Source organism: Molothrus ater, chromosome 3 (genome assembly GCF_012460135.2).
Source record: "Molothrus ater isolate BHLD 08-10-18 breed brown headed cowbird chromosome 3, BPBGC_Mater_1.1, whole genome shotgun sequence".
NCBI classification, from domain to species: Eukaryota; Metazoa; Chordata; class Aves; order Passeriformes; family Icteridae; genus Molothrus; species Molothrus ater.
The window spans coordinates 92,384,414-92,407,442 of NC_050480.2; the positions used below are offsets into that span (position 1 = coordinate 92,384,414).

Here is a 23,029-nt window from a genome sequence, read left to right on the forward strand (position 1 = left end):
TAAAAGCAAAGATAATCGCCATTGTACTGTTTCAGTATTTCTCTAGGTGAATGTCAAAGTGACTGTGCTATGGATTTGTTTGCTTATTTTTCAAGGGGAAAGCAAAAATTTTATTATAGGCTAAGAAAAATGCAGGAAATTTAACCATCTAAAATCTTTTCTGTCAGAAAGGAAATGCTGAACCATGTTTAACAGAAATGCTTACATATTAAAACAATTACGGTACGTTTCTCAAAAATTTGTTGTGATTTTTAATGCTAGAATACCATCACTGCAGCCTTACTTACTGAAATTCATCTTCACTTTCCACCTATATTTCAGTATAGGTTAATTATGTCCTCTTTGGACATTGCCAGGCAGGATATTCAGTTCTTTTCACTGGTCCTGCTCTTCTTGCTTTGAATGAAGAAATTGAAGGGGCTTATTTGTGTGTTTCTTGTTAATTTCCCCACAAAAAGAATTACATCCTGCAAAAGTAGGTACCTAAGGGCAATTTCAATTATTTATATATATATATAAATAATAATAAATATACTTACATATAAATATATAAATGTAGGTTCTTCTGGTTTTTGTCTTTGCAAGGTGTAACTTCAGAACGTATATACACAAAATGACAGGAAAGCCTTGTGTATATGCATATTTCCTTACATAACAGTTATTTTCTACCAAGAACATGTTAGTAGATGCCTTAGTCTAGGCTGGATTTATTTTTGCTAGAAAGTGCAACCCTAAGTATTTGTTGTAAAACTTTTCCCACCCTACCAGAAGAGCACTGTACTACAGGCTGTGCCACCACAGCAGACATTTTATTTGTGATCAAATTAGAATCTGGGTCTTGGGATTTGAAAGACAAACGCATTAATCCCCTGAAAGATTCAGTCAATCTCTGTCAATTCTAATCAGGTAAAGGCATTGGTCTTTTTGCTTCACAGCAGTTGGAGGGATTTTTTTTAATTCAGGGAGCTGGCCTTTTTATTTCAAGCATATTTCATCTTTGAGGTAAAAATGTCCCTATTCCGTGTGAAATACTGCAGGATTTAATGCACTCGTATATCTCCTTAAGCTATCACAGTTCTCTGTAATTTGCAGAAATCTTTTGTGGTCATCAGCAGCAGCTAGTAAGTAGGACACAAAATTATGCTGGTTTTGCTAAAACAGATTGGGGGCTGGGAAGGAGGAAGGTGTTGGAGTAGCTTGGAATGCTTGTGACTTGCGCAGATGACTAAAGATAGTGAATTTATCTTTGAAAGAGAAGTATGGAGCAAGGGTCTGAATTTTTCTGAGTTTTTTGTGTAGAACATGAATGAGCAGGCCTGCCAGGTAAACTGAAATGAAATTGGTTTTGTATAACCTTCTGTGCAATAAGAATGGAGTTGACTTATGAGGCAAGTTACTTTGCATTATCCGGAGGAGATGCTGTGATGAAAAAGTTCAGGGAGTAATAGCATCATGTTTCCTGATGCCACAGTACTAGTTAAAAATAATCATATGCAGAAGCTCCTAGATGCCCTCAAAATAAACATAAGGTGGTGTTTGTAGTTAGCCCAGTAGAATAGACTGCTCTGCTGTTTTGGCCAGGATGCACTTCAGACTGAATTGCCTGCCGTGTTCCCTCTCATAGAAGCATTTTGTCTTTGTAATTACTTGTCCTAGGAGAGGTCAGGCCCCCAAAATGGCAATGTTGGATACCCTGGGCAGTGTGTTACAAGATTTGTATCAATAATAATATATGTTTTTCCTGTAAATACTTCAATACTTCTCTGAGATGTGGTGGCTCACTGTCCAAAAACCCTTTGGAGAGGGAAAGTAACGTGCTGAGACCATGGCATGGAAGAGTAATGGCAACTTCTCAGGTGCTCTTATGTAGTTGCCAGAGTTAATGAAATATATCTCTTGGTTTTCTCCAGTGAGGTTCTTCAATTTATAGTATTTGTGGAAAGGAGGTGGAAGAATTGTTTACAGTATTGATGAGGTGTGAGGCAAAGCCTGCTTGCAGCTGGGTTTTAGTACAAGTTGTCCCTTTGTCTTTCCTTTCACCCTCTGGTGAATCCTCATTCTTCCATCCAGAAATCCAGAAATCTTTGTCTCCTGACACAAAAAGAAATCTGGAACAGTCATAGTTTCCTGTTTTCAGCAGTGGGTGATAGCATTCACATCCTGGCTAAAATTCAAATCCTCCTCTTTCACATTTCTTTGCATTGCCACTTTAGTGTGTAAGATTACCATGAAACACTGTGTTAGAAAACAGAAGACAGATTCTCTAATATATCTTTTTCTCTTTATCCTCTTTATATTCCTTATTGCAAGAAACCTGGGAAAGCACCTGTGTCTCTTGCCTCACCTGTTCTTAACTCATTGTACACTACAGTGAAGGGAGATCTGGATTTGATAAAGCATGGCACTCATTGGCTATTCCCAGAGCTGTCTCTTAACTGACACCTTTCTTCTTGTTTCATGATGAATCCTTGCCTATTACTTGGTACCAGGTAGATGATGAGGTGTTTTTGTAGTTTTTGGGGGGGGGGCTTTTTTGGGGGGGTTGGTTTGGGGTTTTTTTGGGTTTTTTGAGAGTTTTTTTTTGTGTGTGTGTGTTATCTTTGGGTTTTAAATTCAGATTAGTAGAACAATCACTAAAGAAGGAATGAAATTGTAAAGGATATAAGAGTGTAATAATTGCAATGCAGTAGTGCTTTCAGCTTTGGTAGGTGATCCGCTCTGTGGTTTCAGGAGCTTGATGAAAAGTTGAGTGGTAACTGACTTCTCTCACTCTGTTCAGGTCTTCTTTCATTGCCTGTGTTTCTACAGCTGATTTATCTGATTTTTTGACACTCCTCCCTGTAGTCCTTGCCCTATCTTGCCCTTGACTTCTTTTGGTGGCTGTGGCCACACAGCTGAATCCCATCATTCTAGCAGCAGCAGTGTCCTTTCTTGAAGTTTCCATGCATTAGGATGAATTTTCTCTTCTGGTATTAACAGCCAGAATGAAAGCAGTTAGGCTTCTCTTTCTGCTTTTCCATTTCTTTTTAGGCCTCCTAGCATCTTGGAATATGCAGCTTAATTACTATTAAATCATCTGGAAGTAAGAATAATCTGTGTTCTGCATGCCCTCTTTCCCTAGATCACAGTACTTGTTGTTTATTAGAAATAGAGGGCCACATGAAATTTGCTCCTAAAATAGTTCTAATTTATGGCCTTAAGTACAACAAAGGAAACAAGAAAGAAGTGTAGGAGAAGTAATGACAGCAGTGTTCTGTACTTTCCTCATTTTCTTGATAAGATGGGTTTTCTAACTTGCTGGTTGTATGCCTGGGATCAGGAATTAATTTATGGTATAGGGATTTTTCATGGTCTTTGACTTACAGCCCTCTAAAAGAAACTTGTCCTCTAGGTAAATCTCTGGCAGCTGCATTTGTGAGTTTGCCCACACTTGACTGAAGGCAGGTGTTTCAGATGTTTGAGCTTCCTAAGGAGCCCTGTGATGTGATTTCCATCGGAACTGTAACTGGCCTTAAGCATCTGGAAAAAATCCAGTTAGTATCATAGAGCTGTGCAGTATCTGAAGTTCTGATTGTTATGAAGCAGTTACCTTTTATCCCTTGCTACAGCTTGATGTGAGCCTTCAGGGCAGGGGGAGACATGTGACACATGGGGCAACACAGGCACTAAGTAAGGAGGTGTCACTGCAGTCTTGCTTCCCTCCTCTAGCAGAGCTATCTTCTAATCCTAGGTGTCACTGGTTCATCAAGCTAACACTGCTTTTTTCATACTGATCTAGAACTTAATATAGCATATTCTCAGCTCTGAAATATGTGTAATGTGACTGGATCCTGTGAGTGACTGAAGGAGACTGTAAATAAAACCTTTGTTTCTGTGCTCCCATATGGCAGCACAGATTGACTAGAACCATCCCTTTAGAACTCTTTTATTTGGTTGTTTTCTGGTAACACTGTTAGTATTCTGTCTGAAACATGAGACTGACCTACATCAAGTAGCAAAAGTTATCATCATACAACCTGTATAAACTCTATAGGAGACTTTTTAGTGCCTAATTTTAAACTAATAAAAGCTACTGGTTTTATCAGTATTTTGCCAAATCTGTGTATCTTTCATTTGCCTGTGGTGATGAAAGTTTGATTATTTTGCCACTGCCGCCAGTATCCATCATAAGCAAAATTCGTTTGGGGGATTAGTGGGTTGATTTGTGTTTGGGTTCATGTGATTCTGTTTGCTTTATTGTTTTGGATTGTAGAACTGGACAAGAGAGCTTGAATGACATAATGAATCTCTCTGTGAGGTAATGTGATATAGAAGGTTTTTTTCTAAAAAACTATTTTCTTTAACCTTCCTAGAAAGAATGAGTGCATTGTGTTTCCACTATCTGATGCAGCTATTCCAGGAGAAAATAATACTTAACAAATTCAATGCTTAAAGTGATGATGGAATATATTTTACTCAGACCTTGCTGACTCCTGTTTGCTTGGCTCCCCCAGACAAACGTGTTGATGACTGGCCCTTGATGCAGTCTCCATTCCCAACACTGACTATCAGCACTATTTATCTCCTCACTGTCTGGCTGGGCCCCAAGTGGATGAAGACGAGAGAGCCCTTCCAGCTACGCTTCCTGTTGGTTGTTTACAACTTTGGGATGGTCCTGCTCAACTTCTTCATTTTCAAAGAGGTGTGTATGCCCTCTTGCAAGAGGGAATTCTTACTGAGGTTTCAGGCTGTCAAAATGAAAATGATGTTGCATATTCTTGATGTCTATTAAGAGTCAATGTTTTGCACAGACTTTTAAAGATGAGTTTGCCTTTGAGGTGAGTATTTCTATAAATAGGTAGTTTCTGTTTGAGAATAAGTACACTAAATGAATCTATAGAGAGAATTTGTGTTTGAGGTATTCCAAGTTCTTCTTAGATTTTTGTTAGTCTGAATACTGGACAGACTAAAATCTGTAAATTTAACACCTGTAACTGATACATTTTTTTTCATCTTAATAATCCTAAAGGGTATCAGAATGTATCTTGTTAGAAATTGAGCTGTTTACTCTTTCAATGTGTTTATAATATTTAGAAATTCAGATATCCATTGTCTGTATCTTGTCTAGAAATTATTATTAAGAATAAAAATTAAGTGAACTATACCTTTAAATAAAAAGGATACAGACTTCTAATATTTGGTTTGCAATATTCTGAGTGTGTTACATGTAATAAATTTCAGTGTTGCTGCATTTTTCCTTTGTTGGATTTTCTGGACAGAGGGAATGAATAGTAGCACTGCAGTGGAACAGCTGTGTAGCAGTAGCTAGCTGGGATTACTTAACAGTTTGATAATTATTGTTCAAGGATCGCTGTACAGAATAAGGCTGATGCTGAGTTTATGCTGCTGTGGCTGCTCATGTGGATCAGGAGTTGTCTTCCTGGAACACCTCTGATCGTAGATTTTCAAAATCTGTTTCCAGAAGTAAGCAAATGAACAGAGCAGTTAAAATTACAGCATTGCAGAACTGTCTGGTCTGTTCTATACTTTTGCCAGGAAAAAATGGCATATCTGATGATGATCTGCATTTTCACCCTTTCCCAGAGCTCCTAGCATAAAATCATTAATCATGAAATTATTTCAGCCTCTCTTTAAGACATGGTTTAGTAAAATTTAACCATCACACCTTAATCATCATTTTGTCTAAACTATTTTCTTGGATTATTCAACTAAGTAGTGTGACAGGTACAAAAGAATTTAATGCTGACATGAAAGCATAGTTGAAGGAAGAGATTAAATCCAATCATCTTGGCAGGTTAAAACTGAAACTGCTGAAACTAGTTCTGCAGTGTTACTGCAATGCCTTTTCCACATATCTTTTAAACTTGTTGTTTCATCCATAAGCTGAATGATCCCAAACTTGCAGTCAAATAATTTTCAGACCTATGTTTCTTAGAGGATATGTGTTTGTAGCATTTCCATGTCACTGAATTAATATAAAACTGAGTGGGACTGCAAATACATATTTGTTGTTGATATGCTGAAAGCTCATAACTTTATACACAGAGGTTCTAGTTTCCTCTTCTGTTCTAGTGGTAGGTTGTTATTCAATGGATGTTAAGACAATGGATACAGCCCTTCCAGCAAGAGTCTTTTCTTGATTGTAGAGACTGATAGCAGGAAGGTGTTCAAGTTTCAGTGGTTCCCTGTAACAAGGCAATTTCTGCTTCCAAAGTTTACAATACCACTGTGCCACTATTGTAATTCACACGAGTTTTAATGTAATTGTTATGAGTAAAATGATTCTGCTTGTATTTTGTGAGTGATTGTAAAATTTCCAGACATTGCTAAGAACAGAATTTGAATGTGAAATGCCTTTAAAAGTTATTTAAAGAACCATCCTGATGGCAAGCTCTTTTGTTCATCTGTGGGAGCTTATGTTAAATAGTAAAGTCATAAAGCACTCAGCACATGAGTCTAGTGCAAGACTCATACTCTGAATTCAAATTTAGGTCCAAATTTGGAGCAAATTTTGCTTAGAACATGCAGAAGTCACAATGAATAGACCCTATTTTGCCACAGAGTCATGAATTTCTTATTCTACTTCAGGGCAGTCTGGTGAAGTCAATTTACTGCCTTTTACCAGAGGGAACCTTGGTTGAGTTATCCAGTAGGTCACAGTAGAGATGGGTTGGTTTCTGTAACAGTGCAAATTAAACTTTCCCTGCTCCTCTCTATTAGTACTGGATGTGCTTGTGCCCAAGTGGAATCACACTGGAGTTCCAGTTAGTAACAGTAGTTTTTAGATGGAATTAGATGATGCAGAAGTAGTTCAGTTTCTTTTCTAGGATAATTTCTGTGGACAGTTCTTTCCTTTCCCTCCTTTAACACACGTGCAGCAAGCAAGTCCAGAGGTTCACAAGGTTTTGTATGTTGTAAATAAGATGGAAGTCAGGTTAGTGGTAAGAGCAGTCAGTGCCTGTCCATGACAGGTTTTTTGAAATCTTTTTCTATCATCCCAATTTATGTCTGCTCCACTTCTGTCTCTCTTGGATCCTTAATAGAGGGATTACTTGCCTTTAAAATGATTGGATCATAACATTTATGAATGTCAAGATCAGTGTTACTTGAACTTTGTACAACTCTAGACAAGTGTACTTCTTTCCAATGGGGACTTGTTCAAATGTCAATTTTGTCTTCTCCTGTCCAGGTTTTTGCAATGTGCTTAACTAAGCACGGAGAGGCTCTACAGAAGCACTTCAATTGCTTTTTTGTTGGCCAAAATGCTGAACGTTTCTCCACCCTTTTTCCCTCTCTGTGTTTAGTGGGTATTCAGCTTTGGCTGTTCAAAGTGAGGGGGGGAGATTCTGGATTTTGGTTGTTTTACTGTGCTAAGAATTGTAGATCCAAATTATCCAATTCCTGTCTCTTGAATAGTGTTCTCTTGAATCCATACTGGGAAGAGCATTTCTGTCAATTGTGATGAAAGCAATTAGCTATTTTCTGTTTCTGAAGCTAGAGCCATCAGAAAGAATATTAGTGTCCAAATAGCTTAAGGTCATACTGGAATTTGTTGTAGAAGGCTCTCATTATCTGGGCAGATACATTCAGGGAAAAATTAGTACTTTCTTTTTAATTTACAAGAAAAAAATAAATAATCTGTAACAATAGGTTGTTAGTACTAAATATTGGCTTTCTTCAATAATTTTCATAGGACTAATAATATTTTAAGTGTTTCTGTTCTGGTAAGTTTGATGTAGCAAGAAATTTGCTGATAATTGTTATAAATGTGCTTTATGTATTATATTTCCCCTCATCTATGACTTTAATTTTCAGTTGTTCTTGTCATCAAGAGCTCGAGGGTACAGCTATGTCTGCCAGAGTGTGGATTATTCAGATAATGTTTATGAAGTTAGGGTGAGTATTTCTTTTTTGTGTTTGTATATGAATGTGTGTAATATATAGCACTACATGATGGTTTAAGCCTTTTCTGAAAACAGTGTTTCCACAGCTGCTGTCAGCAATGGCTGTGTCCCGTTACATCCTCCCCGGCCACTTCAGGTTTGACTGCCTCCTACGTGGCAGGTTTAGTCAAAATGCATCAGCATATTTGTGCTAACTTGCATCTGACTGCTGCAAGTAAGGGGAGTCTTAAAGATACCATCCTTGGCTTCATCCACAGTTGTACCATCCAGAGTAAACTTTGTGCACATCCTTTGCTTCCCAGATTTGCTGAAGTTTGGATACCAGGGTAACCACAGTAAAGGAGGTGTGTCCTAGCTAGATCAAAGCAAGAGAGATTTGTCATCTTATCTTGTGGTTGCACTTCACCCATACTGGTGTGGCAACTCTTTGTCTCCTTTACCCATGTTTGGCTTTATGAGGCCTTGCTGGCATTTGGCAAATGTATTATCAGTAGATTTCATTGTATAATCTTAGATTTCGAATATCTGGGTTTTGGAAAACACCCAAATTAAAAGCAAAGTGCAGTTCCTTGTTCATTTTCGTAATGCTGTTGATTAGCTCACGTACTAAACTTTATCTTCCAGCAGAGCTGACACCTGAGAATCTCTCAGCTGTTCTTGCAAGTTCCATGTACAGATTAGGACATGTTCCTGAAAATGCAGTGAAAATGTGTTGTGTTTATGGTACTTTGAAAAATGTTTGTCTGTGAGTGGCTGTTCATGGACAGTGTTAGTAAAAGCTTGTGCACATGGCAGGGGTGATAGTGAGAGCAAAAGGTTTGAGTCTTACACCCTGTTTATAATGGCTGATACTGCAGAACAGCTCTGTGTCTAGATTTTTATTGGCCTTATTGCAGCTGCCAGTCTTTCACCTTTGCCAATACAGTGCTGTCACTGTGGCAGTCACTAGAATGATTCTGTCAAAAATTTTGTGGGAAAACAAGATCTAGCTGAGTATAGCAAGTGCTTGACATGTTTGGAGCTTTTAACAGATTAGCAAAATAGATTGCCCTTGCACTTAGCTGAATGACATTGAGGACTGGTGCGGTATATATTGAAAGAATTTTTATACTAGCTAAATACAAGCATTAGTCTGTTTCACAGCCTTACTTTTAGGTGCACTTATTTGTGGGAGGCAGTGGAGAGGTCAGACCTGCTCAGAAGAATTATCATCCATTTTGTTTGTTGTGACAAACACAGCATTATTATACAATGAATTAAAGGCAAAATGACCTGAAGAATGTATTTATGCTATATAATATGTCCAGATAGGAAGGATTGCTCTAGCAATATTTACGCTTTTGACTTCCTGACTTTTTTCTTTTTTTTTTTTTTTAATTTTATAAAATTATTTGCCATTTTTGTGGATTTGCATAAACTTTATCCCTGAAGTTTTAAGTTGTAGCATGTTCAGTTTGCACCTGAGGGAGTTGAGGAAGGAGGGAAAATGGAGTTGTCTCAGGTTGCTGCAGCAAGTGTATAGTATGCTATCAGTCAAGACTCTTTATCTTGATCATTCTCTGGTAGTTCTTTTGAATGAATTCTCAGTTTAGGTAAGTAAGTTGCAAGCAGAAAGTGATACTTTCCACAAGTGTGCTTTGTTGAACTGAGGATTCTGGGATACATTTCTGTCCTGCTTTACACTATGTCATGCTCTGGATTTAGAAGGTATGCTGGTTTTTGACACTGTCAGACCAGAAAAAAAAAAAAAAAAACCAAAAAAAACCAAAAACCAACCCAATCCAAACCTCCTCAAGATTTCATTCACCATCGTCTTTCATAATACAAACCTGCAAAAGCAATTTTAAAATGTTTTTGCAGTTTTGAGTATAGAATTGATAAGTATTTTAGCACATCTCTCATGTCCTTTTAATAGCTCTAGATACTAAATGTCTAGCATTTACTGGTACCAGGTTTGCTCTGCAGAGAAATGCTGCACTGCAACAGTAGAATCAATTACAAATGCAATGACCATATTTGCAAGGGAATGAGTAAACAAATCCTGTGTTGCTCAGATAAAGAAGACTGGGACTAGCTCACATGGAAACAGCACTGAGCCCAGAAGGCATTATGGAACATGCTCTGAAAAGCAGAGCTTCACATATGACTTTATTTGGGGCTTTGAAATTTGGAACGAATGTTGAGAAACATGAAACTAATTGTATATAGTAGTCTAAATGGCAGCATAGGAGCCTTGGTAGGGGCCCTGTTTCTGGCTTTTTGGAAATGTCTCACTGTGATATTGCCATCACATTGAGTGGCCTCCTCTGTGTAAAGCTCCTGATCAAAATAAGGGATCAAGAAACCATCCTTTGTCCTTCAAGAGACTACAGAGAGCTCCCAGAAAACAAGTTTGGCTATCCTGGATACCAGAGAATGTCCTTTTCTGCCTCTCCAACCCACATCATGCATCAAGACAGTAAGCCAGTAATTTTAAGGTAGCAAAGGAAAGGCAGGTGGTGGCACTTCCCCTGTACAGTTTAGCAAGTCAGCAACTTGGGGCTCAGAGACCTCTTAAGTCAGACAAAGCTTTTTTGGTTTTGCCAGTTTTTAGGGGAATATTTTTCCATGTATTTGTCTGTATGTTTTCTTCAACTTTATATCCAGCTTCTGGCTTTCACTGATGGTTAATTGTCTAGGTAGTTTACACAAAATGTGAAGAGGCTGGTCCTCCTGCTTACTGTTTTGCACCTACCTACACATGTTAATCTCATTCAGGCTCCCCTGACTGTTCTACAAGAAACAATGGACAACTGGAGCAAGCAGGCATGAAAATTAAATTCCCCAGTTGCCGAAATATTTGCTGAAATAAACTCCTCTGTGAATGACTTATCTGCTGAATGTAGTAGGCAGCCACTGTACTGACTGATGGCAGGAAGTTGAGTGGTTTTGTTATGGAAAAAAAAAATATTCATAGTAGACAGGAAAGAAAAGGGGGTAGAAAACCTCTAAGAAAGTATTTAGAGGGATCTACAGATGTAACTTGCAAAAACTTTTTTGGTTATAGATTAAGAGTCAAAATAATAAGTGCAAAGGGCTGAGATGTTAAATCCATGCTTTGTAGTACTCCTTTGGGAGCTTCAGTATTTGAAGTGAATGATTTTGTAACACTGTCTAACTTAATGTATGCTGGTGCCTGTCAGTAGTCATTTCCCACCTCTGCTTATGTTTGTGTGTCCTTGTTTACCAGGTCAAAGTTCATTTATTTTGTATTTGCATTTCTGAAGAATTGGGAACATGGGCCTGTGTGAATTGGTTCTTGTTTTAAGTGTGCTGATTGCAATCATGAAGCCAAGCAATGGTTGTTTTCTGTATTGTAATTGTAATCTGCATTGTTAGTATTTATGTCTAGAGCTTGAGTGGTTTCCTCTTATGAAAAAGACATAATATGCTTTAAAATTCAGTAAACTTGACTTCACAAGTTCTGTAAACAAAATTCTATAACTGAAAATTCACTATAAAAGTGATTTTAATTTTTCACATTGCTGTGACCTTCCAAGAAGTACCTGTCCCTTCACACCCCTTAATGGATAAATGTCTCCAACCCAAAAGGAGGATAAATGCTGCAGAAACAGAGTCTTGTAATAAAACAGCCCTCCAGTCAAAAACCCTGCAGCAGGCAGAGGACATGGGATTGGACCTCTTGTTGACCCTCTTAATCCTAGGCTGTAATGTAATCTTTCTGTGCCATCTGGTGTTTTAACAGACTTAGATTGGTATATATGAAAATTACCAGAAAATATATAGTTGTGACTAGTATTGTTCATTACAAGGATGTGCCTTTTTAATGCATGTTTCCTTTTCTTTTCAACTAAATCTTTCTTGCATGCAGTGTCTGAAGGCTAAAGGTTAGGTCATGATTTTTGATGCTTTGAAAAAGAAATTTAATAGTAGCCATCTGCTCCCAACATAGCTTACATATCAGTGTATTGTTCTCTGTCTCTGCCCTTTTTCACTGACTTTATGCATGGCCTCAGGCAAATGACTTGACATTTGTTTCATTTTTTTCTATAAGCTAATGATGAAAACATCTGTAGAAGTCACTGGAAGTACTGAAATAGATCATCAGTACACAAAACCTATCAGGTTTGAGAGTAAATAGTAGAAAATTTGATGATAGTAACAGAGCAAAGAAGCTGAGAGGCAAAAAAAATCTACAGGAACACAAAATCATCAGGTATAATCCTTCAAAGAGTCCTCTTGTTTTTCTTAAGTGATGGGAAGAATTTTTGTCAAAAGTTCAGATTATTTTTACCCATGGAGTGCAATTGCTTTCTCTGCTAGGTGCAATTCAAAAGAAGAGCAATGAGATGTGTTATGTGACTTGTCCAAGAACATATACTGAACTTGTGGCACTTTGGGTATAAGACAGAAGTAGTTTTGTAGGATTTTCATATTTTACTCTGTGTCACAGTAAATTGGCTATTCACTTATGGGCTATTTAGCTTATTGTTCCCTTATTTCATTAACAAAAATGTCCATTTACTTTATAAAAGATTTTATGGCAGTTTGCTTCTGACTGACCTTCTGGTTCTCTAAAAGTTTCTTTGAAGAGAGGACCTCCAAAGAGCTTAAGTATTGCAGTGCTGGATTGTCATTTTATGGCTATAAAGTCCAAAGTGTTTATTGTCAACTTATGAAATGAAAAGATGTTTATCTTAATTTATGTAAGAGATACAACTTTAGCAAAGACCTGTAAGAGATGCTGGACTGTTATGCTAACCCATTGGGTGTGAGACAAACCTTGATGTGGGTGTTATTAAATACCTGACTACCTGTCCCAGAGGCAGTACTGGATATTGAGCAATATATACATATATATATATATATATATATATATATATATATATAAACGATTCTTGCAGCTTGCCTGTGTGTCTGGGAACTCCAAGATCTGTGGGAGTCACTTTTCTGTCATTAAGCCTCTCTCCAGCTTTAGGTATTAATATCTCTTCATATAAAAGTGAAAAAATCTGCCTCCTCTTCCCAAGATGTGAAGTGGGCTAAATCACATCCAGAGAGAGAAAAGGGTGTTCATTACTGGATACATAGAAGGCTGCAGTTTGGCATCAGTAAGATGTGCAGTCCCTCTGGGAAACTGCAGAGCCTGCAATGCAGATATGCAGCACTCCTCTCCTGTGCTGCATTTTTTGCTTCTGCTGTAATTTCTCCTAAACTGTTCACCAGACCAATTATGGCTATGACAAACTTAGTCTGTGGAGAGATGTTGTCCTTTCCCACTGCTTTGGAGAGGTAGAGGAAAACACCATGCAGGGCTATAGCATTGCTCTCTACAGATCTTTATGGTTCCCCTTATCTCACAAGTATGTGTGACATTGGGAAGGGAAGCTGCTCTGTGTTAATTCTTTTTTCTTCTGCCTTCCCTGCGGACTGAGGGGGTGGTAGGGTTATTTCACACCATATTAAGTTAAGAAAGTCTCATTTACCATCAACTGAGTCCTGAAAGACAAGGCCAACATCTTACAAATAGTGTGTTGTGACATGGCCTGCTCTCCTTGCTGGTGGTACCAATTCCAACTCTTTTTTTTTTTTCCAGCTCTCTGTGTGAGTCACCATCTGGTCCCACCCTTGCATAACAAGCTGGATGACTTACAATGCCAAAACGAGACTTGTTGCTATGTTTTGGGATCTGGGAGGGAGTCCCTACCACCACCATACTCCCATATCATAGCATTAGCATATTGCTACACAGGGCTTCTGGGCTTTACTTGCTTTGACAGTATCCTAATTTCAGCAGGAAGCCCTGTTTGTGTTACATCCTGGGCAGGATGCGCTGTGATGGGTGGATGAGAAAAAGAATTTTGGGTGTGTAGCACTTCCCTGTTGGGTAGATGGATAATACCTGTTCAGTTTGAATGGCTCCTGTGGTCTCTTTTTTTCTACTCCCTGAATAGCAGAGAGCCACTGGGGGAATGCTGCTTTACAGAGGGAGTTGCTAAGCAGGTCAGAAGAAGCTGAGGGAATATTGCTGTAAGGAATGTGAAATCTGTGCTGCATCTAAATTTTTTTGATATCTTTCCACCCATATGCCTATGGTACTGGAGGTTTCACCTTTGCAACTTCATTTTATCATCATGTTTCTGCCTCATTGTTCTGACCACATCAAAGTGTTGCCTCATTAGAGGGGGGAGCCCTGTGGCAGACTTCTGCAAAGCTTAGAAGAGAATAAGGACACAAACTTCCCATGCTTAACTGGTAAACTGTTCAGATATGGCAGAGCTTTTAACTATATCCGTTGTTTTTTACAGATGTGATTTGTGAGCAACAGGCTCAGAATAATGTTCTTCCATAATCTTCTTCCATGTCCAGAACAGATGAAAGGAATATTTTTTTGTTGTTCTCATACTGTCAGATATTTGATTCCACCTCAACATTTAACCAAGATTTAGGGAAGGAAGCAGTATCCTTCTCTTACAGTAGCCAGGTGGTGAGAACTTTATTCCATTCAGCTTGGAATCACTCAAACTTACATAGTCTCTGTTTTTCATTGCAGATAGCTGCTGCTCTATGGTGGTATTATGTCTCTAAAGGAATTGAGTATTTGGATACAGTATTCTTCATCCTGAGGAAGAAATTTAACCAAATTAGTTTCCTTCATGTCTATCACCATTTCACCATGTTCACCTTGTGGTGGATTGGTATTAAGTGGGTTGCAGGTGGACAAGGTGAGTTCCCTTCCTCTCATATGCTTTTGACTGGACAGAAGGGAGAATTATTATTGTTTGGGAGCAATAGAAGAAAATGTTATAGACTTGACTTAATAATATACAAAACTGTTTATTAATGCATACGATCTCCTTCTGTGGGAATTATGGGGGAGGAAAAGATAACAGGGCAATAGTCTAATGAATTGCAAAACTTCTTTTCTTTTCCTCATGGGCATCAATTGCAAGCCTGAAGTTCTGCCTTCGAAAGTATCTGTATCTGTGGGAAACAGAAAGATGTATGCATCTTGCTTAACTTTCATTTTTGCAGATACAGAGAGCTGCAAAATCTAATTATGGGCCACATTCTGTGTGCAAATTTAATGAAGACAATGGAGATGTTATTTTGGCATTGTATATGCATTTGAGGTTTGCTTTTATTTTTATTAAGAGGCAAATATAAAATTCTAAAACCTTCCCTTGGAGGTGAGCCAATAAATCTGTCAATTCATTTTTAAAACCTATTCATAATGACACAAGTCTAAATTCATTATCAGCCTTTTTTCCCCTTGCTTCTTTTCTAAAGCCTCCATCAAATAATTTTATTTTTGTTTATTTTACTTGCCACACCCTTCATTGCCAACATTGTACTCGTGTTCCTGTTGTTTAGCCTTATCTCAAATTGAAAGCTCTGCAGAACTGAGGGTACAGGGAAAATGCCCTCTTTCCTTTGATGTGTGCTATATTAGTAAACACAAAATATCATATTATGAACACCAAACTAATATTTTGGGTTTGGTGTTTTGTTTTTCGTTTTTTTTGAACCACACTAACACTTAATGCATGGGTGGTTTATGCTCCCATTTACTATAGGTATTTAGTACTGAGTGGCCACTTCCATTGCAAGGAAGAAATATGTAAATTCAGTGTCTCTTTTAATTTCCTTCACGTAATGTGCAGGAAGCAGGTCATTCAACCAGATGTTTAATGACCTTTAATGGCAACTGCACCTATCAAATAAGATAATTGGAGACTGGATGGTTACTTGCTTAGAAATTCCCTGGATATCTCAAAAGGCCCACTCCCTTGTTGCCTTTTCAGAATTTTCATGCTAAATATCTGCAGTTTTTAATGCAACAGTTACAACTATTTCCAAATTTCTTTCAAGCTTTGTGTTCTAGCACTGCCTCTTAATTCCTAGAGCCTGCAAAAGGAAAAGCAGCAGTTGCTTTTCTGCATTTATGTACCAGCACTGCATAAATGTGGATAGATCTGTGTTCTTCTATTTTCTAGTTGATAGCACATTGCTTACATAGACAGGTCTATTATAAACTAGACCCTATTACAACAACTGGGTCCAGACCACACGGGCATCTGAGCTGTTTGATGTCAGCAGCTATTGTCTGTATTGCCCTAATCTTATACATTAGAGCATTTTTGAGCCTCTCTGTCAGTGTAAGAACACTTTAACAAAATATAATGTGTTTCTGTTAAATGGCTGCTAATCTTGACAAAGCAAAGAGATCTTAATGCAAATGAAACTGTCAACATGCTTCTAACAGGGATCATTCTAGAAAATGTTATACTATACACTGACATATTTAAGAATGTTGGATATTTTAAATCATAAATAAAGAAACTAAAGATTATTAATTTAGACAAACTCATCTGGCAATGCCTTGAAGTTCTTATAAACATGAGTCAAGTCATGCTTTGTATAGGCTTTTTTTGGCCTGTTTAATCAGACTTCCATGTGAGTTTCTTGACTTCTTACTGAGAAGTGAACCTTTTGCATTTAAATACAGTTTAAAAGCTTCAAATTCAGAGCCTGGTATTTTATACTTTACATTGTCTAATAAAGCTTTTAATAATCCTTCAGAAAAACAGTTGCAGTTACACTGCAACAATATGGAATATTAATAATGTGGAATAGATGTCATTTATGTTTGTTCAACAAAAATCTTATAAAAAGCTTTGGCATAAGTAGTTACACTGAAAGTGTGACATACTACTTGCATTAACATCTGTTTGTGTCAGCACATGTTGACAGCCAGGTCTGTATTATACTATTCAATATTTTGGAGGTGGAATCCTGACATGTCCTGTGCTTTGTAATTTTTTCTATTAAAAATAATTATACAAGTAATACTAGAAAAGAATCCTCTTTTCCAAAATGACATGATGATCTTCCCTTCTGTTCCTGGACAGCTTTTTTCGGAGCTCAAATGAATGCATTTATTCATGTCATTATGTACATGTATTATGGATTGGCAGCTTGTGGCCCTAAATTTCAGAAATACCTGTGGTGGAAACGATATTTGACCATATTGCAATTGGTAAGTAATTCCCCTCCTTTTGGCATAAAAGATGTTGCCTCTGTGTGGATTTGCATTTGCAGAGCTTTGGATCAGATGCTGCTCCTTCCAAAAGTTCTCTGCCTGACACTCCTCAATTAGAGTACTTCCTGGAGATGGAAGCATTTATTCAGCTTTGAAAAAACATATGCAGCATATATAAGGGTTGTGTGAGCTAAAGTCTAATGCTTCCTTGCTGGTTGTTTCAACTGAATAACAAAAGCACGTTCAAAAGGTAGAGAAAATTCAGATTGTTTATTATCTTCTCATCGTCCTGTTTCTGAAAACTGATGCCAGATATTACAACAAATATGATGCTCCTGGTCAAGCATAAATGTGCCTGCATGATTGTGACAGGCAAATACTGCTTCCCTATCACCTCCCAGTTCAGCTGTTTCCATTACTTAATGAATTGATATAAATTTATGGGCTCAGACCTACAGAATATATCCAGACGTTTTTGATTCTATATTTTCTGTCTTTCAGGTGCAGTTCCATGTGACTATTGGCCACACAGCCTTGTCTATTTATATTGATTGTCCTTTCCCTAAATGGATGCACTGGGGTGTCATTTTCTATGCTATCACCTTCATTTTCCTGTTTGGTAACTTCTACTATCGGACATATAAGCTGCCCAAGGAACCTGTAAAGAATGGCAAAATAGCAAATGGTGCTGTTGCAAATGGAGTAAGCAAACCAGAAAATAATGCGGTGGTGGAAAATGGAAAAAAGCAGAAAAAGGGAAAAGCAAAAGGAGAGTAACTTGATCCAGGCCTTAACCATTGTTGGCAGTGAGGAACCTCCAGTTTGGTTTATAAAAGGAAGAAAGAAACACTATCTGTACCAATTAACCTTAGGTTACTGAAGAGCTAGAACACAGATATTTTCATTATTTATGAAGATTGTTTTAAGAACAACACTAAAGTTGAATTTCTATTGTAATTATGTAATTATCATGCATATGGTCTCTGTGTAAACTTGTAGACTGCTGGTGTTGGTGAATGTAAGGAAGAATTGCAGTTGATTCCATGTTTAGCAGTCCAAAAGTTAATACCATTGATACAGTTTTGTTGGCACCCACATTTCTTGGGGGGTGGGGGGGAGGGAAAGGAAGTAGCATTTGAATACTTGTGCTTTCTTTCCAGAAAATTATTAAATTTCAAATTATGACGTATTATCTAATCAGAATGTGCAACTTTTCTTCTCCTCCTTGGAGAGTACCTTCAGACAAAATATGTGCTGTCAGAACAGTGTTTGACTTTTCAGACATTACTTGATTTAATTGAGTATCTGTTACAGTTTGGTTTTTGTTTTATTATTTTTTCTTGTGTGGAAATATACCTACCTCTTCATCTGCTGAAAAGAATATTGAGCATTAAATAACTGGTTTCTGAAATATGGAGTCCTCTAATCTAAATATCCGTTAATACTAATTCAGGAGAACATGTGTTTCCCTGTGGGAGTAAAAGGGATATTTGGTGGTATCCTTTGATCAAGTCATCATTTTAGTGTAAACTGAAATTTTGGAGTGGTACTTTTAGTACAGCCAAGTCAAAAGTACATTTTAAGAATGTGTAAATATGAACAAATATATTAGTTGAAGCAAGCAGTAAAAATAGGCCTGCTGCTTGTTGTCTGTGACCTGCATTAAATCTGTGGCACTGACTCAAAATACTCAAAATGGTAAGATAATTCTATGATGGAGAGAAAACAGCATGTAATTCTGTTTAGAAATGCTGTGTGCATGAGTAGTCATGCTAACTACAAGACCAACCATCACTTTATTGGGAGTGAGAATTGGGTTTAAAAGTACTAAATACAGCAAACATAAAACCTTGAAAACGTTGCTATTGCTTGATACCTGTCAAAACTCTATTTGTTAGACACTTGCAGGCAAAGTATTTCTGACAGACAGGCCACCATTGTAAGTCAAAACTGCTAAAATAAGTAGAAACTTTTAGATGGATTTTCATTTACATGTTACATAAAGGACTTTTTACCAATCCTTTTGTGAAGAAAATAGGGAAAAATTTATACACCTTCTGAATAATGTGATTACTAAGTGATACATTTTGAGCTGCTTAGCACGCAATGAGTAGAAGATGGGTGGAATTAGAAACTATATTCTGAATTATTACTGGTGTTCCTTGGCCATCATTGCAAGAGCTGCATTGTTACTGTCCAAATGCATTCCCCCCCCAGCTCTGGTCAAAAATATAACCAGAGGTAGCAACAAACATAGATCTGGCAAGTGGCACCATTGGTGCAGAAAGAGTAGACGGAACTGTGAGTATAAAGTGAGTGACATGTTAATAGATTTTTGTATCTCAATCATCTATTGACTGTTTATAATATGCAAGCAGGTCACATATTCTGGTTCTCAGGTTTGTCTTGTTTCTATTTAAAAAAAAATCTAAACCCAGAAAACAGATTCTAGGAAAGACAGTTTTGGGTATAGTCTGTGTATTAAAAAATAATTCCTGATGCTGGAGTTGGTTCAGCTGGGAGGTGGTTCATCCCTAATCACCACCACTTTGGATTTTTGGGCAGAATGTAGAATTGTGAAAAACTATCTCTGCTGAACTCAAATGCATGTGACCATTAAGTTTCTTATCTGCTGTGTCTTCTGATTCTTCCAGCCTTTGTAATGATGCTTTTGGAATTTGCATAATTTGCGTAGTGTGGCATGGGAAAGAGGGATGGGGATCTACCCTTCCTTCTTGGACAGATGCCACCACCCTTAACCAAGCCAAAATGCTGGCTTTGTAACTTTGGCTCAGTAACTTTGGAGTAGCTAAAGGAGTAAATAACTACAGAAGAGATTTACAGCACACCTGCTACTCCGAGGTAGTGAGTGGTGTGAATGCAGTTATCCTGCTGTAATTTCAAGGTCATTTACCCCACTTTGATTAAAGGGTTGCTTCTTTCTATTTGCCATGGGATGTGGGCAGCTAACTTCTAAGTCTGTATCATTCCTTGAATTGTGTTAGATTGGTTGTTTGCTCTGTCATTCATTCAATAAGCCAGATCACCTAAACTGATACCCTTAATGTGATCTAGCTCTGAAACAGCATACTGAGGAGTATGCCAGTATAGGTTCAATTGTGTCTTTGCTACACTTTCTGACTAATTCTTAAGAATTATGTCTTGCATGATGGTAAATATTTAAATAACTGAAAGTCAAAAATTTTTCCCCCTCATCATGCATGGAAGTGAATTTAAGCTGATTGGAACTTGAACATTGTTGACAGAATTTGAGTAGAAATCTACTATCCAATTCTGGGGTAATTGTTAAATTCTAAAAAAAACATGAAAAACTCATTGTGAGAATGCATGTGTACATACACATCATGTTGTCTGGTCCTGTGCATAAAACCAGTTTGAGAGATTGCCATTTGATGGAGGAAAACCCCCCCAATTATTAAATTACTGGATCACTGCTGTTTTGAGTATATCTTTTGCAGTATGACTTTCCTAGGTCTATTTATGATATATTTTGATTATTCATGTAATTCAAGTCCCATTACAATCTTGAATATAATGGCCTTATTAAATGTGCATTTTTGTAGGCATGATTTCATGTGCAATATTTCTGTTTCTGACTATGCAGCCAGACTAACAGAATACAGGGCTCAACTTGTACAGCTTTTTGTTTTCCAAAATATAGGCAATAATGCACATGTGAAATACTGACAGATTCATTAGAGTCATCTTTGAATCTAAGGAAGCTTAAAATTTTGCCATGAAAGTATGTATAAATGTGTATTTTCTATACACAGTACTGAAATTCAAATTATACAATCTTTTGCAGTAGAATTATTCTTTACAGGGTTATTGGGGTTTTGTTCTTCTAAATCTTTCAATTTATTGAAAAATTAAATTCAAACGATTTGAAACTTTTCTTTTTTTGCCAACGAATGATAATTTTTTGCTAAGAGTTCTGAAGCTCTTGGACCAGAGTCTCTAAATATTTGATGCCATATAAGTAATACCATTTCATTTAGCCTCATCTCTAGCAGTGACAGTTGTTGGATTATTTTAGCACTTTTTCAGTGTAAAATTAAATACAAATTATCTATACATGTGTGTATATATGTGTACACATACATAGTGTATGTGTGTGTATATATGTATGAGTTCTTAGCAGGTTCTTTCAAGATGTGAAGTAAATTATATTGCTTGAATGTGAATTTGGCAGGAGCTAATAGAATGATTCCTAGCTCCAGCAGGAAAATGAAGCAGTTTTCTTTCCACAGATCCAATATCAGTCTTGCAAACATAAATAGTATTTGTCAGTTATTTTAGATATAGGATGGCAGACAAGACAGAGCCATTTCTACCAATGTAATAAATATTTTGAGGCATCAGTTGTAGATTCTGAGGGGAGAGATCTCAACTCAGGGTAGCTGGGGAATTATGCTGTATTAGGGTAGGGATCATTTTAGTATGAGTAACTTGCTCCAGGTGAGTCTTTGAAATCATTGCAATCATATTTTCTGTTTGACAGAAAACTTCTAAAAATAAATCAGAGTCATAAAACCATTTAGGTTGGAGAAGACCATTAAGATGACTGAGTCCACCTATTAAACAAATGTTTCCATGTAAGTTCAAAAGCATGGCCTGTTTGATTACAGGAGCATCAATTACTTCCAGCTCCACATCAGGAAAAAAAGGTGAAGGCAAAATGAAAATGCTGCACATTTTTTCAGGTTAACCTAAGGGCACATTTCTTCAGAGTAAACACTTGAACTGCATGTGCTGGGAAGGGAGGTAAGAAAGGACAAACAGCTTTTGTGATGCAAGATCTCAGTCCTAAAATAGCTTACAAGCACTAGCTATCTCTTAAAAACTTGAATAAAACTGTTCATGGTGCATAAAGTTAAACCTTGCATGAAGCTAATGTGGGCTGAGATGTATTTCAGTCAAAATTGAAGAGAATGGGGAGCTAATTAACTATCTGGATAGTGTATTTATCTTGGTTAGAAACACAGACTAATCTAATTTGATACCTAAAGCAAGACACCCATATGACATCTCATTGCACTGCAGTCTGATGCACCAGCCCCTTTGCTAATGCAAGCAGAGGGAGCTCCATGAAATGAGTGGGTTTGTTCCCATTTACCTCAGCAGAGTATGTTGAGCACTAAAGAGCAGAGAAAATACTTGCTTTCTGCCAATATCCCAGGAAGATTGAGGGAAATGTATGGTTCAGGGTGCTGCTTTTGCATAAGGTGTTCATGCTTTTGTAAACATTAAAAATAAACATTACTTTTTTCATGCTGTTTGAGTTTGGTTTTATACATTCTGTAGTATGTTCTTCTGTGTCCCATCTTGCCTCAAGATTCCTGCTAATTCTAGTGTTGTGCAGATTGTGTGATGTAATCTGTTTTGTTGCCCAGGAGTTTGAGAAAACCATTTTTTGTGACACATCCTCCTATTTTAAAGTTACAGGGACTTCCTATTTTTTTAATATTGTCCCCAAATAATAGTGGAGTGACTTTGAAATCACTCTTAGGGAACTGACTGAAAATAGGATGCCCACTTAAAACAAACAAAAAAATCCCCTAAGTTTCCTTATTTGGTCTTGGAATTGTTAACAATTAGGAATACAATTACCTGTGGTGTTAATGAAGTCTCTCATCCCAGAGAATCTGGAGCACTTTTGGCATTAGGTGCAATTCGTGGTTACATGTGCTGGGTACAGTAAGTTCCTTCATTGTCTGCCAAGTATGATCTCTGTAATCAACCTTATAATATCAAGTTGCACCCATGTTTCTCTCCTAGAACCTCAGTGCAAATAGCTACTCCAGAGTCAAGTAGCAGAGAATCAAGCCTGCCATCATAGCAAAATATGGTGTGGTCAATTATGTCTTGCACAATTCTCAGCTATTGCTTCAATCCACTGCTTGCATCCTCCCTGGAATCAGAAAATACACCAAGTGTTCAGAACAAGATTTGTCCTTTAGATGATTAACTCGTGCTGGGGTAGGCTCTCTCTGCAGGCATCCTTCTCACAACTCTATTCCCCACCAGTAATTGAAAATAAGAACATGGTCAAATCAGATTT

At 37.4% G+C, this 23,029-nt stretch overlaps 1 protein-coding gene across 2 annotated transcripts in view; it reads left to right on the plus strand.

Annotated features, from left to right (window-relative positions):
• Positions 1-22,244, plus strand: part of ELOVL4 (ELOVL fatty acid elongase 4) — a 37,562-nt gene extending 15,318 nt beyond the window's left edge. For both annotated transcript variants that reach the window (XM_036380042.2, XM_036380044.2), the window contains exons 2-6: positions 4,494-4,681; positions 7,816-7,896; positions 14,458-14,629; positions 16,817-16,944; positions 17,449-22,244. In XM_036380042.2, coding sequence (XP_036235935.1) covers positions 4,494-4,681; positions 7,816-7,896; positions 14,458-14,629; positions 16,817-16,944; positions 17,449-17,724 — 845 coding nt within the window. In that variant the 3' untranslated portion in view covers positions 17,725-22,244. The remainder of the gene's footprint in view (positions 1-4,493; positions 4,682-7,815; positions 7,897-14,457; positions 14,630-16,816; positions 16,945-17,448) is intronic.
• The last annotated feature ends 785 nt before the right edge of the window (positions 22,245-23,029 follow it).